This window comes from Culex quinquefasciatus, chromosome 2 (genome assembly GCF_015732765.1).
Source record: "Culex quinquefasciatus strain JHB chromosome 2, VPISU_Cqui_1.0_pri_paternal, whole genome shotgun sequence".
Lineage (NCBI taxonomy): Eukaryota > Metazoa > Arthropoda > Insecta > Diptera > Culicidae > Culex > Culex quinquefasciatus.
This window is the reverse complement of record NC_051862.1, coordinates 69,301,863-69,321,987: the sequence shown is the minus strand read 5'-3', so window position 1 is coordinate 69,321,987 and position 20,125 is coordinate 69,301,863. Positions and strand designations below refer to the sequence as shown.

Below are 20,125 nucleotides of genomic sequence, written 5' to 3'. Positions count from 1 at the left end.
AGTACAGAGGAGTTATGGCAACTGCAGGTTTATTTGCAAATTACAAATAAACCAAAACAATAACTTTTTTGTTATGGAGACATACCAGTTCAATAACATTTTTGTTATTATGCTGCTCCACCTCTCCGCACAAAATAACAAATCTTGTTATTCCTTCATGATTCCTTCTGTGTTATTGGTTTGTTATTGCAATAACAACATAATAACAGTTTAAGTTATTCTTCGAACAAATCTTTGTTATTGATTTTTGTTATTTTAACAACTAATCCGATCATCCCAATAACATATTTCGATCTTCTCACAATATCAATAACTGACCTTCCCAAGTTATTTCCGTCTGCTCGGGAAATCGGGAAAAGTTGCCCCGACCCCTCTTCGATTTGCGTGAAACTTTGTCCTAAGGGGTAACTTTTGTCCCTGATCACGAATCCGAGGTCCGTTTTTTGATATCTCGTGACGGAGGGGCGGTATGACCCCTTCCATTTTTGAACATGCGAAAAAAGAGGTGTTTTTCAATAATTTGCAGCCTGATATGTAGACATAAGGGGTTTGCTCATAATTATCACGAGTTATCGCGATTTTACGAAAAAAAGTTTTGAAAAAGTTACTTTTTGCGTTTCTCTTTGTTTCGTCGTCCGTGTCTGTCGCGGGTGACCATGAACGGCCTTATGTCTATATATCAAAATTTTTGTAATTGTCTGCTCTACAACTTTGTAGAACATTGTTACACTCTAAAAATAACCCTGCAAAGTTAGAAAAAACACGAAATTTTAAATGAAAAACTTTGTTCTAAATGAAAAAATCAAGAAAAAATGACCCTTCTGGGTCAATGTAGATTCGAAAAGAACATTAAATTTCTCATAAAATGACATGTTCCAAAAATTTTTACAGTCGAGTAACGGAAAATGGGAGAATTTTCGGGCGTCTCATTTTACATAAAAGTCCCTATGACACCAAATTTCTATCTTATCACCGTTTCAGGCTGCAAATTATTGAAAAACACCTCTTTTTTCGCATGTTCAAAAATGGAAGGGGTCGTACCGCCCCTCCGTCACGAGATATAAAAAAACGGACCTCGGATTCGTGATCAGGGACAAAAGTTACCTCTTAGGACAAAGTTTCACGCAAATCGAAGAGGGGTCGGGGCAACTGCTGTGTGAGTTGGCGGAGAATTACCCCAAAACAATTTTGCCAAGATGTAGCTATTTGAAGTTAGCAGTTTCAAAAAATGGGTGCCACGATATCTCAACCCTTGACCAAATCGGCTCAAAATTTTGGTGAAGACTCTTTAAACCGGTCTTGTGTGCATGACGAAGGCCGATTTTCAAAAAAACTTATTTAAAAAAGATAAAAATATTTTTGTGTTTTTCATATAAAAAATCGTCAGTTTTTGATTTTTGTATTTTTTTAAAAAGCAAAATTTCAAAATCGGGCTTCGTCGTGCACACGAGATAGTTCTTGAGAGTCTTCACCCCGATTTTCAGCCAATTTGGTCCATCCCATCTCGAGATATCGTGGCACCCGTAAATCAACTCGGTGTTTCGAGAAAAACGCTCAGAAAATTTGACAGTCCGCTTTGCGCACGGCAAAATGTTGAGCTGAAAATCGTCTCTAACACAGTTTAATCATGTAATATCTTCATGAAAGTTTCAGGAGTGATTGAAAATCATCATTTTAGTGGATTCAATAAATTGTCTGTTATATGAAATTTTGTGATTTTCTACATGTATGTAACCCCTTAAGCGATTGGAGGGAGGGGTTCCCGTGATCAGAATAATCTCAAATTTAGAATTTATCCTAGTGATGGCTCAATTTTTGATTTCAGGGGGTAGCCCCGAGAAAGCCCGGATTTGTACCAGCCTAATATAGATGCAATCATATTTTGCGTATAATTCTATTCGATCGTTTTACGAATTTTCACCTAAAGACTATCTCGTCATACCAGCTTGAATCATCATGACCACATTCATTAACCATTATGGATACCCTTACGAAACAGTATCCTGACATTGTCCAACTGGAAGTAAGACGGCCTCCACCACAGTTAACAATGTCTACATCAGAACGAAATGCCTTCCACCGAGTGAGTGTGTTAATTTGAAACAGCTAACTTGCCAAGACCGTCCTACAATAAGCAGTTTGGCAGCGGTGAAATATGCGCGTGTCTTGTATTTTTAATTAACTCCTCTGAAACGTCAGCCATTACTCCAGGCTGTCAACCCGTTTACGGGTGTCTAGTCCAACGGAGTTGTGAAAGTATATACACTCAACCCCCGGTGGTTGGTCACTTTTTCGTTGGACACTTTTTTGGTTTGTACCCCGTTGGTTGGTCAAAGTCAAACTAAAAAGTGACGAACTGTCACTTTTTACACGGCGCTCACGCACACTATCAAAACAAACGTTTGGTAGTGTGTGTGAACTCCGTGTAAAAGGGGTGTCAAACTAAAACGTGACCCCGTTCGTTTGACAACAGTTGGTGTCAAACCATCGGGGTTTGAGTGTATTGCCGAGCAGAAGATCTGCGCTCAATCACTGTGTATTGACAACAATAACCTCATCAATCGCCCGCTCTTCGAAAGACTTCGAAGATGTGCTGTCACTAATACTCGAGATACTGAGCCAGACGGCAGCCCTGGAGTAAGTGAGGTTAGGTCACATCAATCTGTCAATACTGCGTCCAGAGTTAATTAAAAACGTTGTTTAACTCTTTCAGTTGAAATGTTGGAGCAAACGAAAAAAAAACCGAAAGTGTTTTCAACTCCATCTCAAATTAAGCATTCAGAAAGGGTCCCAAGCGTTTCATGAATTAAAATCCGGCGTCCCTTTGCATCCGTTTTTGACGGATTTGAGGGAGTCGGTCGCAGTAAAAAAACGGCGTCAAACTACAATGAAATTGAGCATGCATAATTAAGTGTGTACCTACCAGCCACAACTGGCGGTCAGCATTTCGTGTGTGTGGTTTCATTAAGGAGTTGACAGGAAAGGGCTGGCGTGTTTGGAATTCCAAAAAAAAAAAAATAACTTCGAATACCTTTGAGGCGGAGAATGTGCAAGTTTTCGTTGCATGGATGGTGGTTTCACGGTTGAACACCTTCATAATTTTCAAAAATGAATCAACTTTATTTTGTACAAAGGTTTACAAAATTTCATGAAAAAAACGTGGCATTTTATTTTATTTGCATTCTCTTTATTTATGTCAAATTGCGAATTTAAAATTTAATTGGTTAACACTTAGAATTTCCTATCACAATTCTTTAAACTACGAAGCAAATTGTGAGAGTAAATAAACCGCCTTTTGAAAATAATTTTTAAGAGGCAGTTTTTGAAAATATTGCTCAATTTGTTCTAGAGGTCGTATCGAGGTGCTCCGAATTGGATGAAACATTCAGCGTTTATTTGTCTATACATGAGATGAACTCATACCAAATATGAGCCCTCTACGACAAACGAAAGTGGGGTAAAACGGGCATTGAAATTTGAGGTCCAAAAACATGAAAAATCTTAAAATTACTCCTATTTGCGTAAAACTTAGTCAAGTCCAGGATTGATTTGACTTTTCTCATAGCTTTTGCAAATTACTATTAAAAAATTTCATGGAATATCAGCCTACGGTATTAACTTTTTGGCCAATCTCAATTTTTGGCATAGTTTTTCGATTTTTCTGCAACAAACTTTTTACAACGTATTGGAGTTGTAAATATGTTTGAAAATAAAATAGCATTTAAATTGAATTAAAATATTTTTTAACAATATGTCGTTTCCGGGGTAAAACGAGTTTTCGCCTACTTTATACAGCATTCGACGTTTTGATCGCAAGTTCAATAAGATCTATTTCTTTTTTCAAAAATGTTTTATTAAATTATTTTTTAATCAAATTTACAACTCTATTACTTCAAACCTACGATAAATTTTCCGAAGATTCCGAATATGACAAAATTGAGACCAAAAAATGCCGCTATGAAGGCCTACAGGGCAAAAACTAAAGTTGTAAAATATTTTTTTATAGAAAAATCGTAAAACTATGAGAAAAACTGCGATAGGCCAAAAAGTTAATACCGTAGGCTTATATTCCATGAAATTACCTATCTTTTGACCTATGGGAGTATGGGTGTTGTAGGCTGTTGCAAAAAGATATTAGGCTTAAAAAATCAATTTTTAGCAGTAATTTGCAAAAGCTATGAGAAAAAGTAAAACCAATCCTAGATGCCTATGGCACATTTTGAAGTGCTTTTAAAAATCTTTCGAATGCATCTAAGAGAGTTGGAATTAATCAAGTTTTACGCAAATAGGAGCAATTTTAAGATTTTTCATGTTTTTTAGACCTCAAATTTCAATGCCCGTTTTACCCCACTTCCCTTTGTCATAGAGGGCTCATATTTGGTATGAGTTCATCTCATGTATAGACAAACAAACGCTGAAAGTTTCATGCAAATCAGAGCACCTCGATACGACCTGTTACACATTGGTGAAAACTCGCTCTTAAACATTGAAAGTATGTAAAATAAAAAAGATAGTTGTTATTATTTTAAGAAAAATAAAATTTACAAGCAAAAAATTTGTTTTCAAAAGGCACGTTTTCAAAATAAAGGCACTTTATTTGCTGCATTTTAAGACTTTGAAAATTGAGTTAAAAGTTGCTGAGTTTAAGTATTGCAGTGAATTGAAATTGAAAAAAATAAAAATTCTAAACATTCCAAATTAGCCTTAATTATTCAAACTGACGAAACCCAATTTTCAATGTTATTTTTTCAAAATGAATTAGTTTAATAGAGCAAAAGTAATGGTTTACGCTCGTTATGCTTAATTTTGAAGTCATCGAAATATTTTTTTATTTTAAGGTCAGAAAATTTCAGAAAAATTTCATGTTGATAATATTGAAAATTGGACCAATAGTCTGTAGATGAAAAAAAAAATCGGGATACATGAGACAGTTTTGACACAAGTTTTTGCTTTGTTTGCACAATAATTTGAGATTTTAGATTAGTTTATGTTTGAATCAAAACAGAGAATAAGAAAACAGGTTAATCGACCCTAATTTTTTTTATTTGCTCTAGAAACTGTTCTTCTTATTCATACTGTAGTCCTGACATGCCTTAGTTGACGATAATAGGAAAACACTTAGAAAATGCATATTTTTTCATTTTATGTTCATTGCAATGCTTTAACTCAGCATTTTTTGTCAGGCTTTCAAAATAAATTGTGGAGAATTTGATTTCAAAAAATATTTGCTAATGACATAATAAACCTTGAAGGATAATGTTTTTGTTAATTCATTACTTTAAGCAAAGAGATTTAACGGTTTGTTAGAAATTGCAACAACAACATTTCTTATCAATAATTTGCATTAATCGCGGTAGAAATTAGTTATATTTGTCCAATCGATCATATTTCAACATTTTTTTTTTTTTTTTTTCATAAAATAGAATATTCTCTGACCCCATTAAACCTTTTTTGCAAATTCAAATTTTCACTAGATACTTCACTACTTCACTACTTGAGAACACTTAAATATCAAACTTTCTTTCACAAACAACTCACCCTCTTCCAAAACACATTCCGTTTCATTTTATTGTGTGGCCACAAGCCGCCCTCCATCTGGCGGACAGCGCTGGTCATCGCAGCACGACTGACAGGACAGGAGGCTTGGCCCCCTAAAATGTCCCAGCATAAAAAATATGATGATGACGACGATATGATGGGCCGCGTCTAATGTTGACAGAATAAAGAAGTCCGCAAACAGTGCCAGTGGTGAACGCGTAAATGTGTCGGAAGTGCCCCGAAGCCACCACCCTCACCTTTAATGAACGAAGGGAAGAGCGACCTGATGATTCAGAAAAAGAAGGGGGACGTTCACAGATTACGTACTTTTTTATATTTCACTTGGTTTCAGATTTTTTTCGTGATAATTATGTTATTTAAAGTGAAATTTCGAAGAATTAATATTAATTCTACGTAATTCTGAAACAACCCCAACAAAAATCGAACTGTCCCTCCTAGCTCGGCAGATTCTACCTTTGCCATGTGGTCACGAGCCGTTCTGGGCGCGACCCCTCAAGTGGAAAGAGATATTAAATTTCCCTAAACTGACATGTGCTCACCGTGAAGGTTGCGTACGCACCAGGGGAAACCATAATCGAGGGAGAAAAAGTTAAGGTTTTAATTAATTGACGCGCGTGAACTTGAGCTTTCCGACTTTCGTGCACCTAAAAGGTGTGCATTAAATATTTATTTCTTTATCATGATGGGGGGTTATTGCGGGAGCGATTACTACCTTTCGGAATGGACTTCTTTTTAAAGGCTTTGCGTGAAAGTATCTAGTTTTACGCAAGGACGTCGTAAAAAAAGACATCTTGAGCATGTTGAACCGTTTGACATAATTGGGGAGATGTTTTGATTGCTACGCACTATTGTGGATGGATTCGGCCTCGACCCTAACATGGAAAACACTTTTCCAAAGTTTATATTATTTCCACTTGAGCAAAAACAAACATAACCAAATGGTGGCGAACCTTGCTCCAATCGTTTATTTTGAGAGGGACATATGCGGTCCATCCCACCCAGAACCACAGTCAAGAGTGACGCTGAGCAGCATCTCTTCAAATAAAACATATAAACTGAAAGATTCTCGATTCAACCAGAGTGATACAATGTGCGTTTATGTTGGGGGATCTCACCGTGAGTCATCCATTTGGATGTACGAATGGTTTTGAAAGAAACACCGAGTGGGACGGATTGCATCATGAAAGCGATCAGCTCATTAGTGAAATAACGCCCAAATGTGATGCTAAATGAGAAGAATGGGAGAGCATGCAGGATGGAGGCATTTCCGGTGAGGGGTTATGTTTCATCCTACATAATATTCGTGTAAAAATATCGAATCAAATTCCAATTTTTTTAATTATTTTATCGTGTTAATTTTGATTTTTTTTATCGTTTTTCCCAAGTCAATACTCCCAACACGCCTGATTGCAAAACTGCAATTGCAGAGAGATACTATTTCCAGTATGAGTCATTGTCCAGCATAATAATTAATGATGGGAAACGAAGACATATCGTGAGGAAAAGCGAGATCGCGATACGCGCCGGACACTTGTGACTTGCGCAAACTGTTGCGTCGATGGAAATTGCAACAGCCAACAACTGTCCTGTATGTTTGTCGGACGAGGCACTTACAAGCATAAATCATAGTTAATACAAAGCCGGCATCACCCTGCGTGGACGAGTCGACACCGTGGTTTGGCGAAGGTGGCGCCTCGATCACTCAATGTGTCGTGAGAATGAGCAAACGTAGTGTGGTAACGGGTAATTTTGTACCGTGAATTATTCGATTTAAAGTCAGAGGTGCTCAAATGTTCTACTAAACCTTGAAAGATAAAAAATAATTAGTTAAAAAGGCAAAAAAAATATAAAAAAGCAGTAAAACAAGTATTAACAACAAATTTAAAACATAACCTTTTTTTAAATAAAAAAAAACCTCATAAGGTATTAGGGTCCTTTTCGAATTCCGGTTCACTTGGTCTCAAATGAAAGCTTAGGATGCTTCCTTTCCAAAAACGACCTGGAAAAACGGATTTGGTCACTGTTGCCACCGGGAATCTGCTACAACCGAATAATGACCTTATAGGGACCTCAACTTTGATGGCCTGTATCTTCGGCAAATTTAAACCAACCAGGATGCTCCGGGTTGCATTCGACAAGTATTTTCCAATACATTGACCCAACAATTAATATTAGTGCCAGGTGACCTATCGGTTCCGGAAATTCGGTACATCCGAATATGCGATACAATTACAATTAAAATTGATCCATAAAACTACACGATTGCCAGAACCACTCTGAAGTGTTACTGATCAGTTCCGGATAACCTGGAACCGGTTCCCGGATATCCGGTGAACGACTAACTTGACTTTTTCTATGAAACCCAATTATGTTGCACATAAAACTTTATCAACATCACATGTGCGATGGTTGATGTGTACTCTTAATAATTGTGTTTATCAAAAAAAGACAAACAAAATTAACAATGTTTTAATATCATTATTGCTTTATTTTTCTTGAGCCCCGTTTACCCATTCTGAATATAATTTCTGACAATTGTTTCTAAGCCGTATTGAGGAATTGTATGACGTTTTTAAAATTGAAAACAAATCGTAAACCTAGTAACGTCAACAGAAGTTACCCCTGATTATGGTAAAAGTTCACTCATTTGAAACATTAGTGATACTATTTTCATATTTAGGAAAAAAAAATAAAAAAGTTAACTTTTGGATTACTAAGCAAAAAATTTACGAAATACAGTTTGCTCTTGTCAGCATTTTTTTTTTTTTTTGATTAAAAGTATTCTCAGTGTCATCTAATTAGTTCTAAATTCAATCTTGTGATATTTCGGAATCAATTGGTTTGAATTTGAAAGCTAAAAAAGAAACAAAAAGAAAAAAAAGTGCCAAAATAAGTGTTTAAGCTATTTAAAAAAAAACTCTTGACTCTATAATTTATAATTACATCTAAAGAAAATAGCAGATAGTTTCACAAATTTCATTTGAACCAACATTTTCCAAGATACAGTCCAAACTGGATTATCCGATGGTTTATATGGGACTTCAAATAATCGAAACGTGATCAAAACATTTTTATTCGTATTTTTTTTATTTTTTGTTAAATTTGACTAGTTGATTGCCTATTAAATAAAAAAATGCATTTTTTAATGTTTCATCAACGCCATTTTGGCCACCATCTTCAATTTAGAAATTTTAAATCACTTTAGAGTAGTTTAAAAGTCATACTTAAGCCACAGAGTAATCCAGAGCGCGCAGTCCGAACAAAAGCCATCGAATTTTGTGGCTGCGTTACGGTTGTTGTTGTTGGATTTTCGTAACGGTAGCAGGCGTTATGTTTTTTCAGGCGTTATGGTTTTGAGCAAAAGTTTTTGAATTCTATCTAGTAGCCTGTTATCAAAAATATATCACCTGTCAAATTTTGTTTTGTTTTGCACAAGTCGAATTTGTCGGCGGGACGCGTAAATTTTCTCTTGTCACTTGTGCCACTTTCGGATTCCGGACCTGGGACCTCTTATACGATAGCTGGGAGGTCCACATGCAACACGCCATGGAAAGGGAAAGGGGAGGGGGAGTTTACTTGCCTTGGAGTTGTGCGGAGTTCTAGGCCGATGAGCAGTGATGCTGTGCTGCTGAAAGAAGTTGCCTTTAGGCCTCTTCTTTCCTGGTCCCGGTCATCGCGTAACGAAACGAAACACTCGCGGTTTAATTTAACACAAATACACGATAACAACAGAGAGAAGTGATAACAACTTTTCCGCACTTAGACAAAAGTCTAAACGGTACAAGTTACACTAATCGAATTAAAATATGTCGCGCCGTGATCATCGTGACCGTTAGTCACTGCGTTCCTGTGGAGACTAACTGATCAGATCAGTCCCTGAATGGTTGTTGGCTCCTATCCCCAACCCTCGAAGATCTTTGAGCCTTTATCTCAGTCTTGCCATGGCCTAGCTACCGAACAGCCACTTGGTCGGAATGTTTTAAAAAAGTGTCAACTTGCGCAGTGGAAGAATCCGGATTGCAAGGCAATGTTTTAAAGAACCGTGAGAACAAACTCCCGTCACCGGGGCTTCGGGAAAAGTCAGTTTTCAAAGTAGTGTTCTGAAGTACTTGGGTAAAAATCCCACATCACGACACCTCTCCGATTCCGACACCGGCTCTGGCTTAATCAACACTTCTGGTCATTAAAAGTAAGCCAACTCCAACTCGGAATTTACTACTGGTGACATGCAAAACTGTTTGATCCGACTTTCCTATCTGCATCTCATTTTGCTGTTGTTTTTTCGATTTAACAAAACGTTGAGAACATTACATGCCCTGCCTGAAGCGGCTCGGAAACACGTCCTTCTACAGTTTGGTCTCGAAATACCTTATTCGATATTTATTGGAAAAGAAACAGATTACAGTTCGAAAAAGTTTTGAAAATGATGAAATTCCAACAAATTGAGTAATGTTTTGAATTTCTGACAAGGCAAACTGTCATTGAAAAACGTAACGCATTTAAAAATCCAGTGAACTAAGATTGCTGAGATCTTGCACCTCATGCTAAGGTTTTTCTGAAGGGGGGATGTACCACGATGTACCGCGTAACGCAACCATAAATTAAATGGCAGTGCTCCCTCTGGGTTACTCTGTGCTTAAGCTCAAGAATCCAAAATAAGACAAGGAAAACAAAATATTTTGTGATTCGATTATCTGAAGTTACGATTATCCAAAATGAAATTTTGCCAAGGCCTTTGGATAATCGAATCTGGACTGTAGTGCGAGTTAAAAAATAGAACTAATTAAACGACAATAAGAAAACCACTTTTAACCAAATTTCAACTTTAAGAGGATGTTCTCAACAACCAACAGTTCGTTAACAAAGTCAAAAAGGAAATTTTTAAGGAAATTTCTCCAGCATTAAAAATATAGTTTTGCTGGTAAAAATTATTAAAATAACAGAAAAAAAAAATTGAAAACTTTATTTAAAAAATGCATATTATAATTTTCGATTGTAAATTTGATTTTGCAATTAAAAATGAGTTTTAAAATTGTGTTTGTCAATATTTCAGTTTTTTCCATTTTTTAATTAATGACTTTGGTACCAGATCATGCAACAGCCTAAACTTTAGAACAAGAGATGCCCCTTCAGCCCCTTTAAAAAAATCAAAAATAAACAAAGGAACTTTGTGAATCTAACATTTAGTTATAAAAAGGAAAAAAAATCAGTTTTTTCCGTGTACCTGTTTTTTTCATAAATATCTTAGGTATTCTCCACAATTTTGCTGAAGACACCAAATCGATCAAAGCCCGTTAAATTGCAAGGATTTTTTTAAAGAAAAACCCGATGGTTTAAAAAAAATACACAAAGAATGCATCGATAAAGTATCATCCAAATAGAAAATATCTGGAGTTTTTTTTAAAAGGTCCAATAAACCAAAATTCCAGATTTTGCTTTTTGGGTGTTTTAGAAACCGCCTTGAGTCAGGGGTATTAAAAATACCCAAAAAGCAAAAACTAAAAGTTTGGTTCATTGGACCTTCTCAAAAAAAAAAAAAAGCTCACTCCAGATATATAAAATTTAACACCTCGAAAAGATGTTAATATAAATTTTTAGACAATTACTCAGAACTTTTTTTTAATTGTTGTCAAAATTAAAAAAAAAATGTCGTAGGGCAGCAAATGACCAAGTAGTTAAGACTGTTAAATGTAAAAATATTGATATAGTGGAATTTTGGTATACCAAAACCAAAATAAAAATCAGAAAAGGGCTCAATTTCTTGTGTCTTACTGCAAATCGTGTAACAGGTCAGGTTTCGATGGATCTAGACTAAATCGACCCTGCTGAATCTGAATATCGGGGCCACGAAGCCGGATTTCTTAAGCGATATTCAAGAATATCTTCAACAATATCACAATATGAAGGCTGTCGACGAATAGATTATAACTAATTTTGGTTCGCTGAACACGAATATGAATAACAATCGGTTACCGGTACCTGCCAAGAGCGTGTTATCTAAGATGGCGTCCAATATGGCGATGGGAGAATATTCCTGAACTTAGTGAATTTATGCTGAAATATTTTAACTTAAAAAGGGTTTTTATCAAGAATGGCGATTAAGAACCACCGACTCGTGCAAAAACCTAGCTCACAGTAGATCCCGTAAAAGTGTTGCAAAAAGACACCCGTGGTCCATAACTCCGGCTCCAGCTATAAATTAAAGTCGTAATCGCGCAAGATGCTTAGAACGGAGCCCATGGGGCATCGGCAGGTCGTCGAGGTCAGGCACTAGAATGGACGGCGCGCATCCAAAGTTCTTTATATGGTGCCAAGATCGTGCATTGCGCAGAGACTATGCTGTAGAACCCGAGTACAGATTGGATCTAGTGGGAACATCGGCTAATCGCTCGTTACTTGGTGGTACAACACTGATTGGTGATGAAATCACTCATGACTGGGTGACAAATTACCGGTTGTTGGGGCCAATTATTGGAAGTGGCCATCACACTTTAAATTGTCGTCAATTCAGTATTGTCTCCTCTTGCAGTGGGTGATGAATCATGAGAATTTTCACTGACGATTCTAACTTTCATGCAGCTTCCAGTTTTCAGCTGCAAGCCGGTCTCTGCGATGCAAATGTTCGGTGTATGTTTTTGTAGACCAGATGCGTTTCATTCAGACGATTCTGGAGCTATAAATAATTCACGCAAACGCACACATCGTCCAGCAGCAGCAGCTCAGGCTGATGATCTTTCGCCGGCTTTTGCTCATTCCTTCACTCTCATTTGGTGAGCATTTGGTCAGTTAGAACTCACCAACGTTAGAATGAGATGGAATGAGCGGAAAGGAAAAGGTCAATCTTAATTGAACCAGAGCCAGGAATCATATACATATTCTTGATTATAACTTTGATGGACTCTGATGTGATGTGATGCATTCGGTAGCAATCTCTCTTCACTCATATGGAAGAAGTTTTCGTAGCTGTCATAAGAGAGGTTTGTATTAGCTAATGTTACAGGAAATGCTGGAATTTTAACATTGTTGCTGAATTTGATGAATTGCATCAGCTTAAATGTTTTGAGGGTTGTCTTAGCGATGGATTTCAACGAAAACAACCTTTTTCAGATTCTTCTTCAGGAAATACATAAAAGAAAATGTCAGCAAATTTATTCAAATTCAACAATGATCTTAATACTACACTTAACAATATCTCCACCATTAAACCTACACACGAACTCCAAAAAAAAACCCTCAAACTCACCACACTATCATCGTAGTCCCACGAGCTTCCTCCACCGTTCAGTTTATCAGCTGACTGCGCCGGCAGGTACGGCTTGCCGCAGCATCCACCAACAAAAATAACGATTATTCCACGAATCAGGAATCCACTTTGGATGCTACTTCTGCTTTTGTTGCTCCAACATCTTCCCGGCTTTCGCCCACCTTCCGAAGAGGTGCCATCATGACCCACCATGACCACTGATTTATTGCACATTATACCTGGTGGCTTGACCGATTTTTTTTCGTAAGCCCTTTGCTTCCTTTATTCCACTCTCGCGAACTTCTTCTGCTGAAGACTTCGCTGAAGATCTTCCTTCCTCGCTGTCGCACGACTTCTCCAGATTCCAGATCAACTGGTCACATCACATCCTAATTACAAGCCACCGTCGAGACACGATTCGCACATTTTGTAGGCTCGTACAGCTTCTTCGATTATTACAAAGACATTTTTTATCACCACTTGTAGGCTTGAACGTAGAACTCGCCGAAGGACATCAGAACTGCTTGAAGACCAGGAAACTCGGGAGGGGAAGGCGGCAGAACTCTGGCGTCGTCGGGACCGGATTTCATTCACAAAATTCACGTGTTGACTCTGCGCAAACTCCGGAAATGGACTAAGAATGAATCATCATCACCTGGAAATTCGTTTGTTTACGAACGTCCTTTCGAATGCTTTCAACGGATGTAGAACTTGATTCAGGATCTTCAGGAACTCCCTATGTGTCACTATGAACACTTGACACGATTTCCACCAACTTTGATCACTTTGGTTGGACGGTAACGGATTCTTCACCATGAAAACATGAACTTACAGCACCCACAAACGATTCGCAGCCCACGATAGAGCACAATTAAAGGACACAACACAAATAACCACCAACAGCATGGCCACCGAGGGCGCAGGCGCGGATTTTGGAATCCGTTGACTTCCCCCTTTTGCCACAGAACGCACGCTTGTAATCATGAAAACAAACCGTTAATTACCAAAAAAAGAACATAAACAAAAATACCGAAAAAAATTACGATCGCTAGCAGCGATCCCTTCCGGCGACGACGACGACGCGCACCCGAGACGATCCGAATGAGAGTTCGACCAATACTGAAACAAACGCGGGATCAGAAGTGAACGCAACGGCCTGAAGACTTGAATAATGCTGCTGGAAAGGCAATACAAAAACATGCACGATCAACTTGGATCGCTGAAAAGTTCACTTGAAGTTCATGAGCTACACGTGGATGAACATAAATGAATGTCGGTAGGTGAAGGTTTCATCAAGGGATATCAAACTCCGACTCACAGAAGTTCAAACGGTACCGAATCAGGCTTTGACTAAGAAGTTCTGATTTCAGCAAAATTTAGTCGTTTCTCATTGTTGATGGGTCCAACGTTCGTTTTCTAAACGTAGTAGGTGCCAAGATCGTTGCGGATGACTAGCACTTGCGTAGGCAGGATTCTCCGGAAATTCACCTCATTCTGCAGCTCTGAAAAAGTAAACGAAATTAAATCGATGTCTCACTCTCAAAACTTGTTCTTTTTCACAAACAAAAAACTTCGTTGAAGAAACGTTGACGCACGTGTTGCAAGATCGTTCACATCGCAGCGTTGTCCCAGTGGTACACACAGTTTCTTGTAACTTCTGATAAGAACGCACTGCTTGCAAGCGGAAAGCATATCGAGAGATAACGCAACGCAACAAGTGGTTGTGGTGCAACTCCATGCAGGCCTTATCACAGCCGGTCCTCCAACAGTTATAAACCCTACCGTCCAGACGCCTGCTCGACCCCGAGCCAACCCTGCTATGTTTGCTCAACTCTTGACCCGGTCTCCAACTCGAAGGATTCACGCTGCAGCCACCGTCCGCAAGCTTGTAGCAGATTCATCATCGTCAGACGACCTGTCCTCTTCCGATCTGAATGCGCGCCGTCTGGCGTGGGTGGATCCTTGGATCATTTCTCCACGCTGACGTTTCGTGATCTGTTTACTATCTTCTGCACGCTGCGCCCGTCTCAGTGGCAAATGTCAATGTTTGTTTTGAGCGGTCTCAATTTCCACTTGTCAGAAAAGCAAGGTTTTCTGCCCAGCGCGTTGATTGCTTGGTCAACACGCGATGATTGAACGCTGATAGAGTGAAGGTCGCTGTCATCCCCGAGATGCAACAAGTAGTGGATAGCTGCGAAAAAAACATGCGCCAAACCGGGCTTTGTGTCCCATCTACGGTATGGTATTTGCTGTTCAAGAATATCCGATTTTGTCGCCGACAAACTCACTTGCCCGTAGAAGGAAACTTGCCCACAATGTTCTTGCTTTATCTTGTTCTCTTTTTGCTGCAGCGACACAGAATGTTACTTTCGATTTTCGCCTCCTCCCGGTTGACCACTTTGACAGTTTTGTGTTGTGTGTTTTCACGGCTTGCTTCGTTGCGCGTGAACTGCTCGATCGAACGCCGTCACCAACACCAGCGTCGCGTTTGAAAATAACATCACCGCCTTCTTCACGAGTCATGTCCAGCTGGAAGCTCCGATAGCGTTTCTACCCACTCAGCTCTCACAAGCAGTCGTGGCCGAGTGGTTAAGGCGTCTGACTCGAAATCAGATTCCCTCTGGGAGCGTAGGTTCGAATCCTACCGGCTGCGCACCTCTTTTTTGTCGGTTATAGCCGTGGGAGCCACAGTTGACTTCACAGCTGATCGGTAGGGGTGACATCTGTGGGAATTCCGTGCAAGTTTGCTATAATTTATGGCACAGCTTGACAGACGCTGAATCAGCTGACCGCACGATGTCACCAATACACTCTCAACTCCAGCTGTGATGTAGTGGGTAATTTGCATACGCTGTGTACTAGCGCCCGCCACCTACAGTTCTAATCCGGTCGGGACTAAGTTGAGTTTATGGTTTTTTCGCGTCTCCGTGCCATGATAACGTGACCGGGGAGTGCCGTCGCTGATGTCAGAAGTGGTTCGCCGGAGGCTGTCCAGCAGCTGGTGGCAAGTGCAGGTGCTTAATCGGGTGCTGCTTTGGATTGATGGTAAGTACCGCACAATAAAGCAACAAAGACGGCTACTTTGCGATTAGCGATGGCTCGCGTCAACCTTGAAATTGTAAACAAACCCGGGGCGATATCAAATTAATGCGATTTGTTTACAATCACTGCTCCTCCTCTTACCGGGGGTTCAAGTGCCTTCTCGAAGTACCCACTTCTAAGCCGGTGCCCGGCTTAATTGAGGTTAATTTAAATCTTATTATTGAGCTGTAAAAACAAAGTGTCACTTGGGAAAGGAAATACCCCTATGGCTGGCACGGAACAAAAACGACCCTTTTGTCAAGTCACGCCGGGGCTTTCTTCGACCCACGTCGACGGACTTCGTCCAATGACCGCTGAACTTCCTGCTCCGGGGCGATTGGTCTCAATTATGGCCAAGTGCAGCTTGTAACGCTCACAGTAGGCGTTGAGAAACGCTCAATTTGTTACAATTATGACAGCTACCATGTTGTGGGAAAATGCTTGTTTTGCTTGGCGAGGTGAAAATTGGGCCACGCCAGTTACGAAAGTTACAGAATGTTGCAAAACATTGGTTTGTTTACACTTTGCTGCAGCACGATGACAACACTCTGCTGTACCCTTTTTCGGTAGTTATCTGTCACAACGGCTATTATCTGTCAACTCTTCACTATCACCATGATTTTTGTTTGTTTACACATTGCCCTGCTTTGCCGGTCCTCTTTTTGCTGTCACCCCTGTCAGCTCAACTCCCTTTTTTACCGCCTTGTCTGTGGTGGTGGTAGTCAAATCAAAACAAATTAGAGTTGCGCGTCGCGCTATCTCCGTCTTCGTTGTCCTCTTTCTGTTCTCTTTCTTCCCAACACCACACAACCATATCGCACCGAGGCACGTATCTCTTGAGCTCTTGTTTTTGTTGTTATTGTTGTCATTTACCGCGGCCTGCTTTGACGGGTGCGGCGATGGTTCTATCCAGGCAGTTGTTGCCCCGTTGAACACGCCGCTGGACGTCGTCGTGCGGATGTGCAATTTCTGTGTAGTTTCTTGTGTAGTGACGACCCCCTCGAGGTTCGGGGAGATAGTGTCGCGGAGTCGGTCCGTGGTATAAAAGTACTAGTTCTTGGCCGGGAACGGCTGAGTTGGGAAGGAGTAGTTGGTTGGAGTAGTTGCTTCCAGTGATCCTGGAAGAAGCTGTGAGTTGGTGCAGGTCGTGAACTCGGAAGTGGGCGTTTTGTGATCATTTGATTAGCGAGTGGCGGGTATTTTGGGGAAGACGAAGAAGAATTAGTAATTTGGCTCATCGTGTTCTTAAGTAGAGTTAACAGCTGATCCTATGGCGGTTTGTCGGCGGCATGGTAGCCGTGGTCCGGGTAAATATCTATTTAAATGTTAAATTTGCTGTCAATTCTATCAGTCAGTTATTAGGTTATTCGTGAGATATCTGATTGTCTGTGAAATGTTTCGCCAATTTCTTTTGACGTGTCATATCTTTGAATACATTGAGGTTGCTAATGGGTAAACAGCCGGGTAAACACAGCATTTTGTCATAACTGTTGACCGTTGAATAATACAAGAAGCCCGAAAATTTAATGTTTATACATCTGAAATTGGTTTTAGCAATACTAGCACAAAACATTTGCATTAAGTTTACTGTAAAATGGACAAAGCCATCGAAGTGAAAGACGTTTTTTGTTTGCTATATTTATGGATTTTTTTACTTTTTAAATTATGAATATCAAGTTTTTTTTTTGTCAGTTCAGATTATGCTTTAGTACAGCAGCACCCACTCAGACAGCATAAAACAAATACCACCATCCAGTGAGTACCTGAAGTTCTTTTGTTCAAATTAAGTAGCTTTGTCCGTCAGGAATCAACTAGCGGTAGACCGTCCAATTACTGACAGTAAATGAATCTGACGACTTTGAGAATAAATGTGTTCTGTACAACACGCGAATTCTGATTTCAAAAGAAAGAATCCGATTTTGAAAGAGCAATTCCCGCTCAAAACAGGATTTTTTTCTGGTACTTTTGTACTCGACCCTCTCCGATTTCAATGAAACTTTGTAGACATGTTATGCTAGGCCTATATAAGCCATTTGTGTGTATATGGAGAAAATTGTACTCGAAAATAACATTTGTGAAGGGCGTAAGTTATTTAAATCTAAAAATTTCTGTATTTCGAAGCCGTAGCATCGTATTAAAAAGTGGTCAAAGACAAACTTGTAGGAAATTGGACCAGCTTTCTGAAAAAATACACTGAAATAAAGATACACGCCACTCCCAAGTAACATTTTTTTTCCAGGAGTTCCAAAGAGCTCTTCAAGATAGCTACAGCATAGCAGTTTGGACCGCGGTAGGATAAAATTCTCTTCAAAACTTCTTCAGGAGTTTGGAAGAGTACTTGAAGAGAGTTTTATCCTACCGCGGTCCAAACTGCTATGCTGTAGCTATCTTGAAGAGCTCTTGTAGAACTCCTGGAAAAAAATGTTACTTGGGACTTCTATGAGATTTTTTTATTTTATGTTTAAAAGTCAAATTTTAGGGTGATGTCACGATTTTTTTTCGTTCAATTTTTTTGAGGAAATAGCCTAAGATGTTACAAAAAGACTGACGAAGAATGCAGGCTGTCTCTCCTAAAAAATACAAAAATCATTTACTTAAACTGTTTTTTTTTTTATTTTTTTTTTTAAAGTGTCCATATTGACCATTGTCCTATGTTCAATCCTTGGGAAGATACAGCGGGTTAAAAAATTAAAATGTCGAAAAAATAGGTTTTTTGGTGTTTTTTTTTGCAATTTCTATATCACAATCTCGTCCAATTTCCCATAAGTTTGCCCTACTCAAAAATTGGCTCCATATACACACAGCAAAACATCCGATGGTAAAATCGCATGCAAAAGCATGCACATCACCTTCGTCAAAATAAACACTTAATATTACACACTGCATGTACAATTTTCGCAAACACAAAAAAAAAGTTGCAACCGATGGGTTTCAAACCCAGCACCAACAGTAAGGACTGGCGCCTTAGCCCACTCGGCCATCAGACCGAAGTTAAGCTGAAAGGATAAACACATATATCAGCTTGACATTTCGGTCAAGTAGGTTTCCCATAGTGACGGGCTACATATTTCAGGGTGTAAAATTACATAAAATTGCATAAAATAATGCAATATTTATTTTACACCCAGGCCTTTTACACGCAGCTGAATTACTACTTTTTTAGCTGTGCACACAAATGGCTTATATAGGCCTAGGATAACATGTCTACAAAGTTTCATTGAAATCGGAGAGGGTCGGGTACAAAAGTACCAGAAAAATTCCTGATTTGAGCTGGAATTGCTCAAAAGGCACCAGGATTTTGACGCTAGTATGTGCTCGAACATTCTTAAACAACATTATATAGACCTTTTGAAAATTCCAGAAGAAAAAACATAAATGTTTCACTTTTTGAAATTTAAAATCTGTCCAATAGTTGTTGATATATTATTATCTGAATATTGGACGCTATCCTGTTTGTTTTTCTCTCCGTGGCTACACAGCTTAAAAAGTAGTAATCCAGCTGCGTATAAAGGGCCTGGGTGTAAAATAAACATTGCATTATTTCATGCAATTTTATGTGATTTTACACCCTGAAATATGTAGCACTGATGTATGGGAAACCTACTTGACCGAAATGTCAAGCTCATATTCGTCGCCATCTTGCTAACTTGTCGTACGTGCATTTTGGGCCAAATTGAGTTAAGAACGCCATTTTGTGCAGCTCACAATGCCTCACCTTTTGACCTTCACAGATCCCCAAAATTCGATTTCAATCCTGAGATAGTCAACAAAAACCGAAAAAACTCCGTGCATTTTTGTCACTTTACATATGAAAGTAGTTTCAATCTTGTCGTGCTATCTTGTCACTCCATGAAAATTGATGTAAGTGCGACAAACAAAACGTGTTTGTTATTGTTTACATAGGGGGATGGCGTCGCTATTTTTAGACCACGTTTTCCACTTTTGCTCATCGAAACCGACTACTTTATCGACTTCATTTTGCTGGGCGAGATAGGACGCCGTCTATTTTTAGACAATGACTCAGCACTTTTCCACTCTTGCGCTTAAAAAAACCAGGTGGCAGCACGATGTAACGCCACGTCCCTATTGCGTGCTCTCGTTTTTGAATATTCAAGGTCAAACATTAAAACGCGTTTTTCTCGGAACGTCAAAATGGCGGGTGCGACAAGATAGCATGACGACGTCCATATATGCGTTTATCCTAATAGTTTAAAATCGGTCTGATGGCCGAGTCGGCTAAGG

General features: G+C 39.1%; 2 protein-coding genes and 1 non-coding gene across 4 annotated transcripts in view; 2 read left to right on the top strand and 1 right to left on the bottom strand.

Annotated features, from left to right (window-relative positions):
• Positions 1–13,929, bottom strand: part of LOC6032364 (matrix metalloproteinase-2) — a 556,187-nt gene extending 542,258 nt beyond the window's left edge. Inside the window, exon 1 of the mRNA XM_038251685.1 lies at positions 12,803–13,929. Within this exon, the coding sequence (XP_038107613.1) occupies positions 12,803–13,036 (234 nt within the window). The 5' untranslated portion in view covers positions 13,037–13,929. The remainder of the gene's footprint in view (positions 1–12,802) is intronic.
• Positions 13,930–15,373: 1,444 nt separating this feature from the next.
• Positions 15,374–15,455, top strand: Trnas-cga. Its single transcript has one exon. It is a non-coding gene; the product is annotated as a tRNA-Ser (tRNA).
• Positions 15,456–15,658: 203 nt separating this feature from the next.
• Positions 15,659–20,125, top strand: part of LOC6032379 (beta-glucuronidase) — a 64,873-nt gene continuing 60,406 nt past the window's right edge. Inside the window, exon 1 of one of the 2 annotated variants that reach the window (XM_038253478.1) lies at positions 15,659–15,847. In XM_038253478.1, the coding sequence (XP_038109406.1) occupies positions 15,766–15,847 (82 nt within the window). In that variant the 5' untranslated portion in view covers positions 15,659–15,765. Of the gene's footprint in view, positions 15,848–16,790; positions 17,191–20,125 lie in introns of those variants that run through there. The other variant, XM_038253480.1, reaches the window with a different exon arrangement.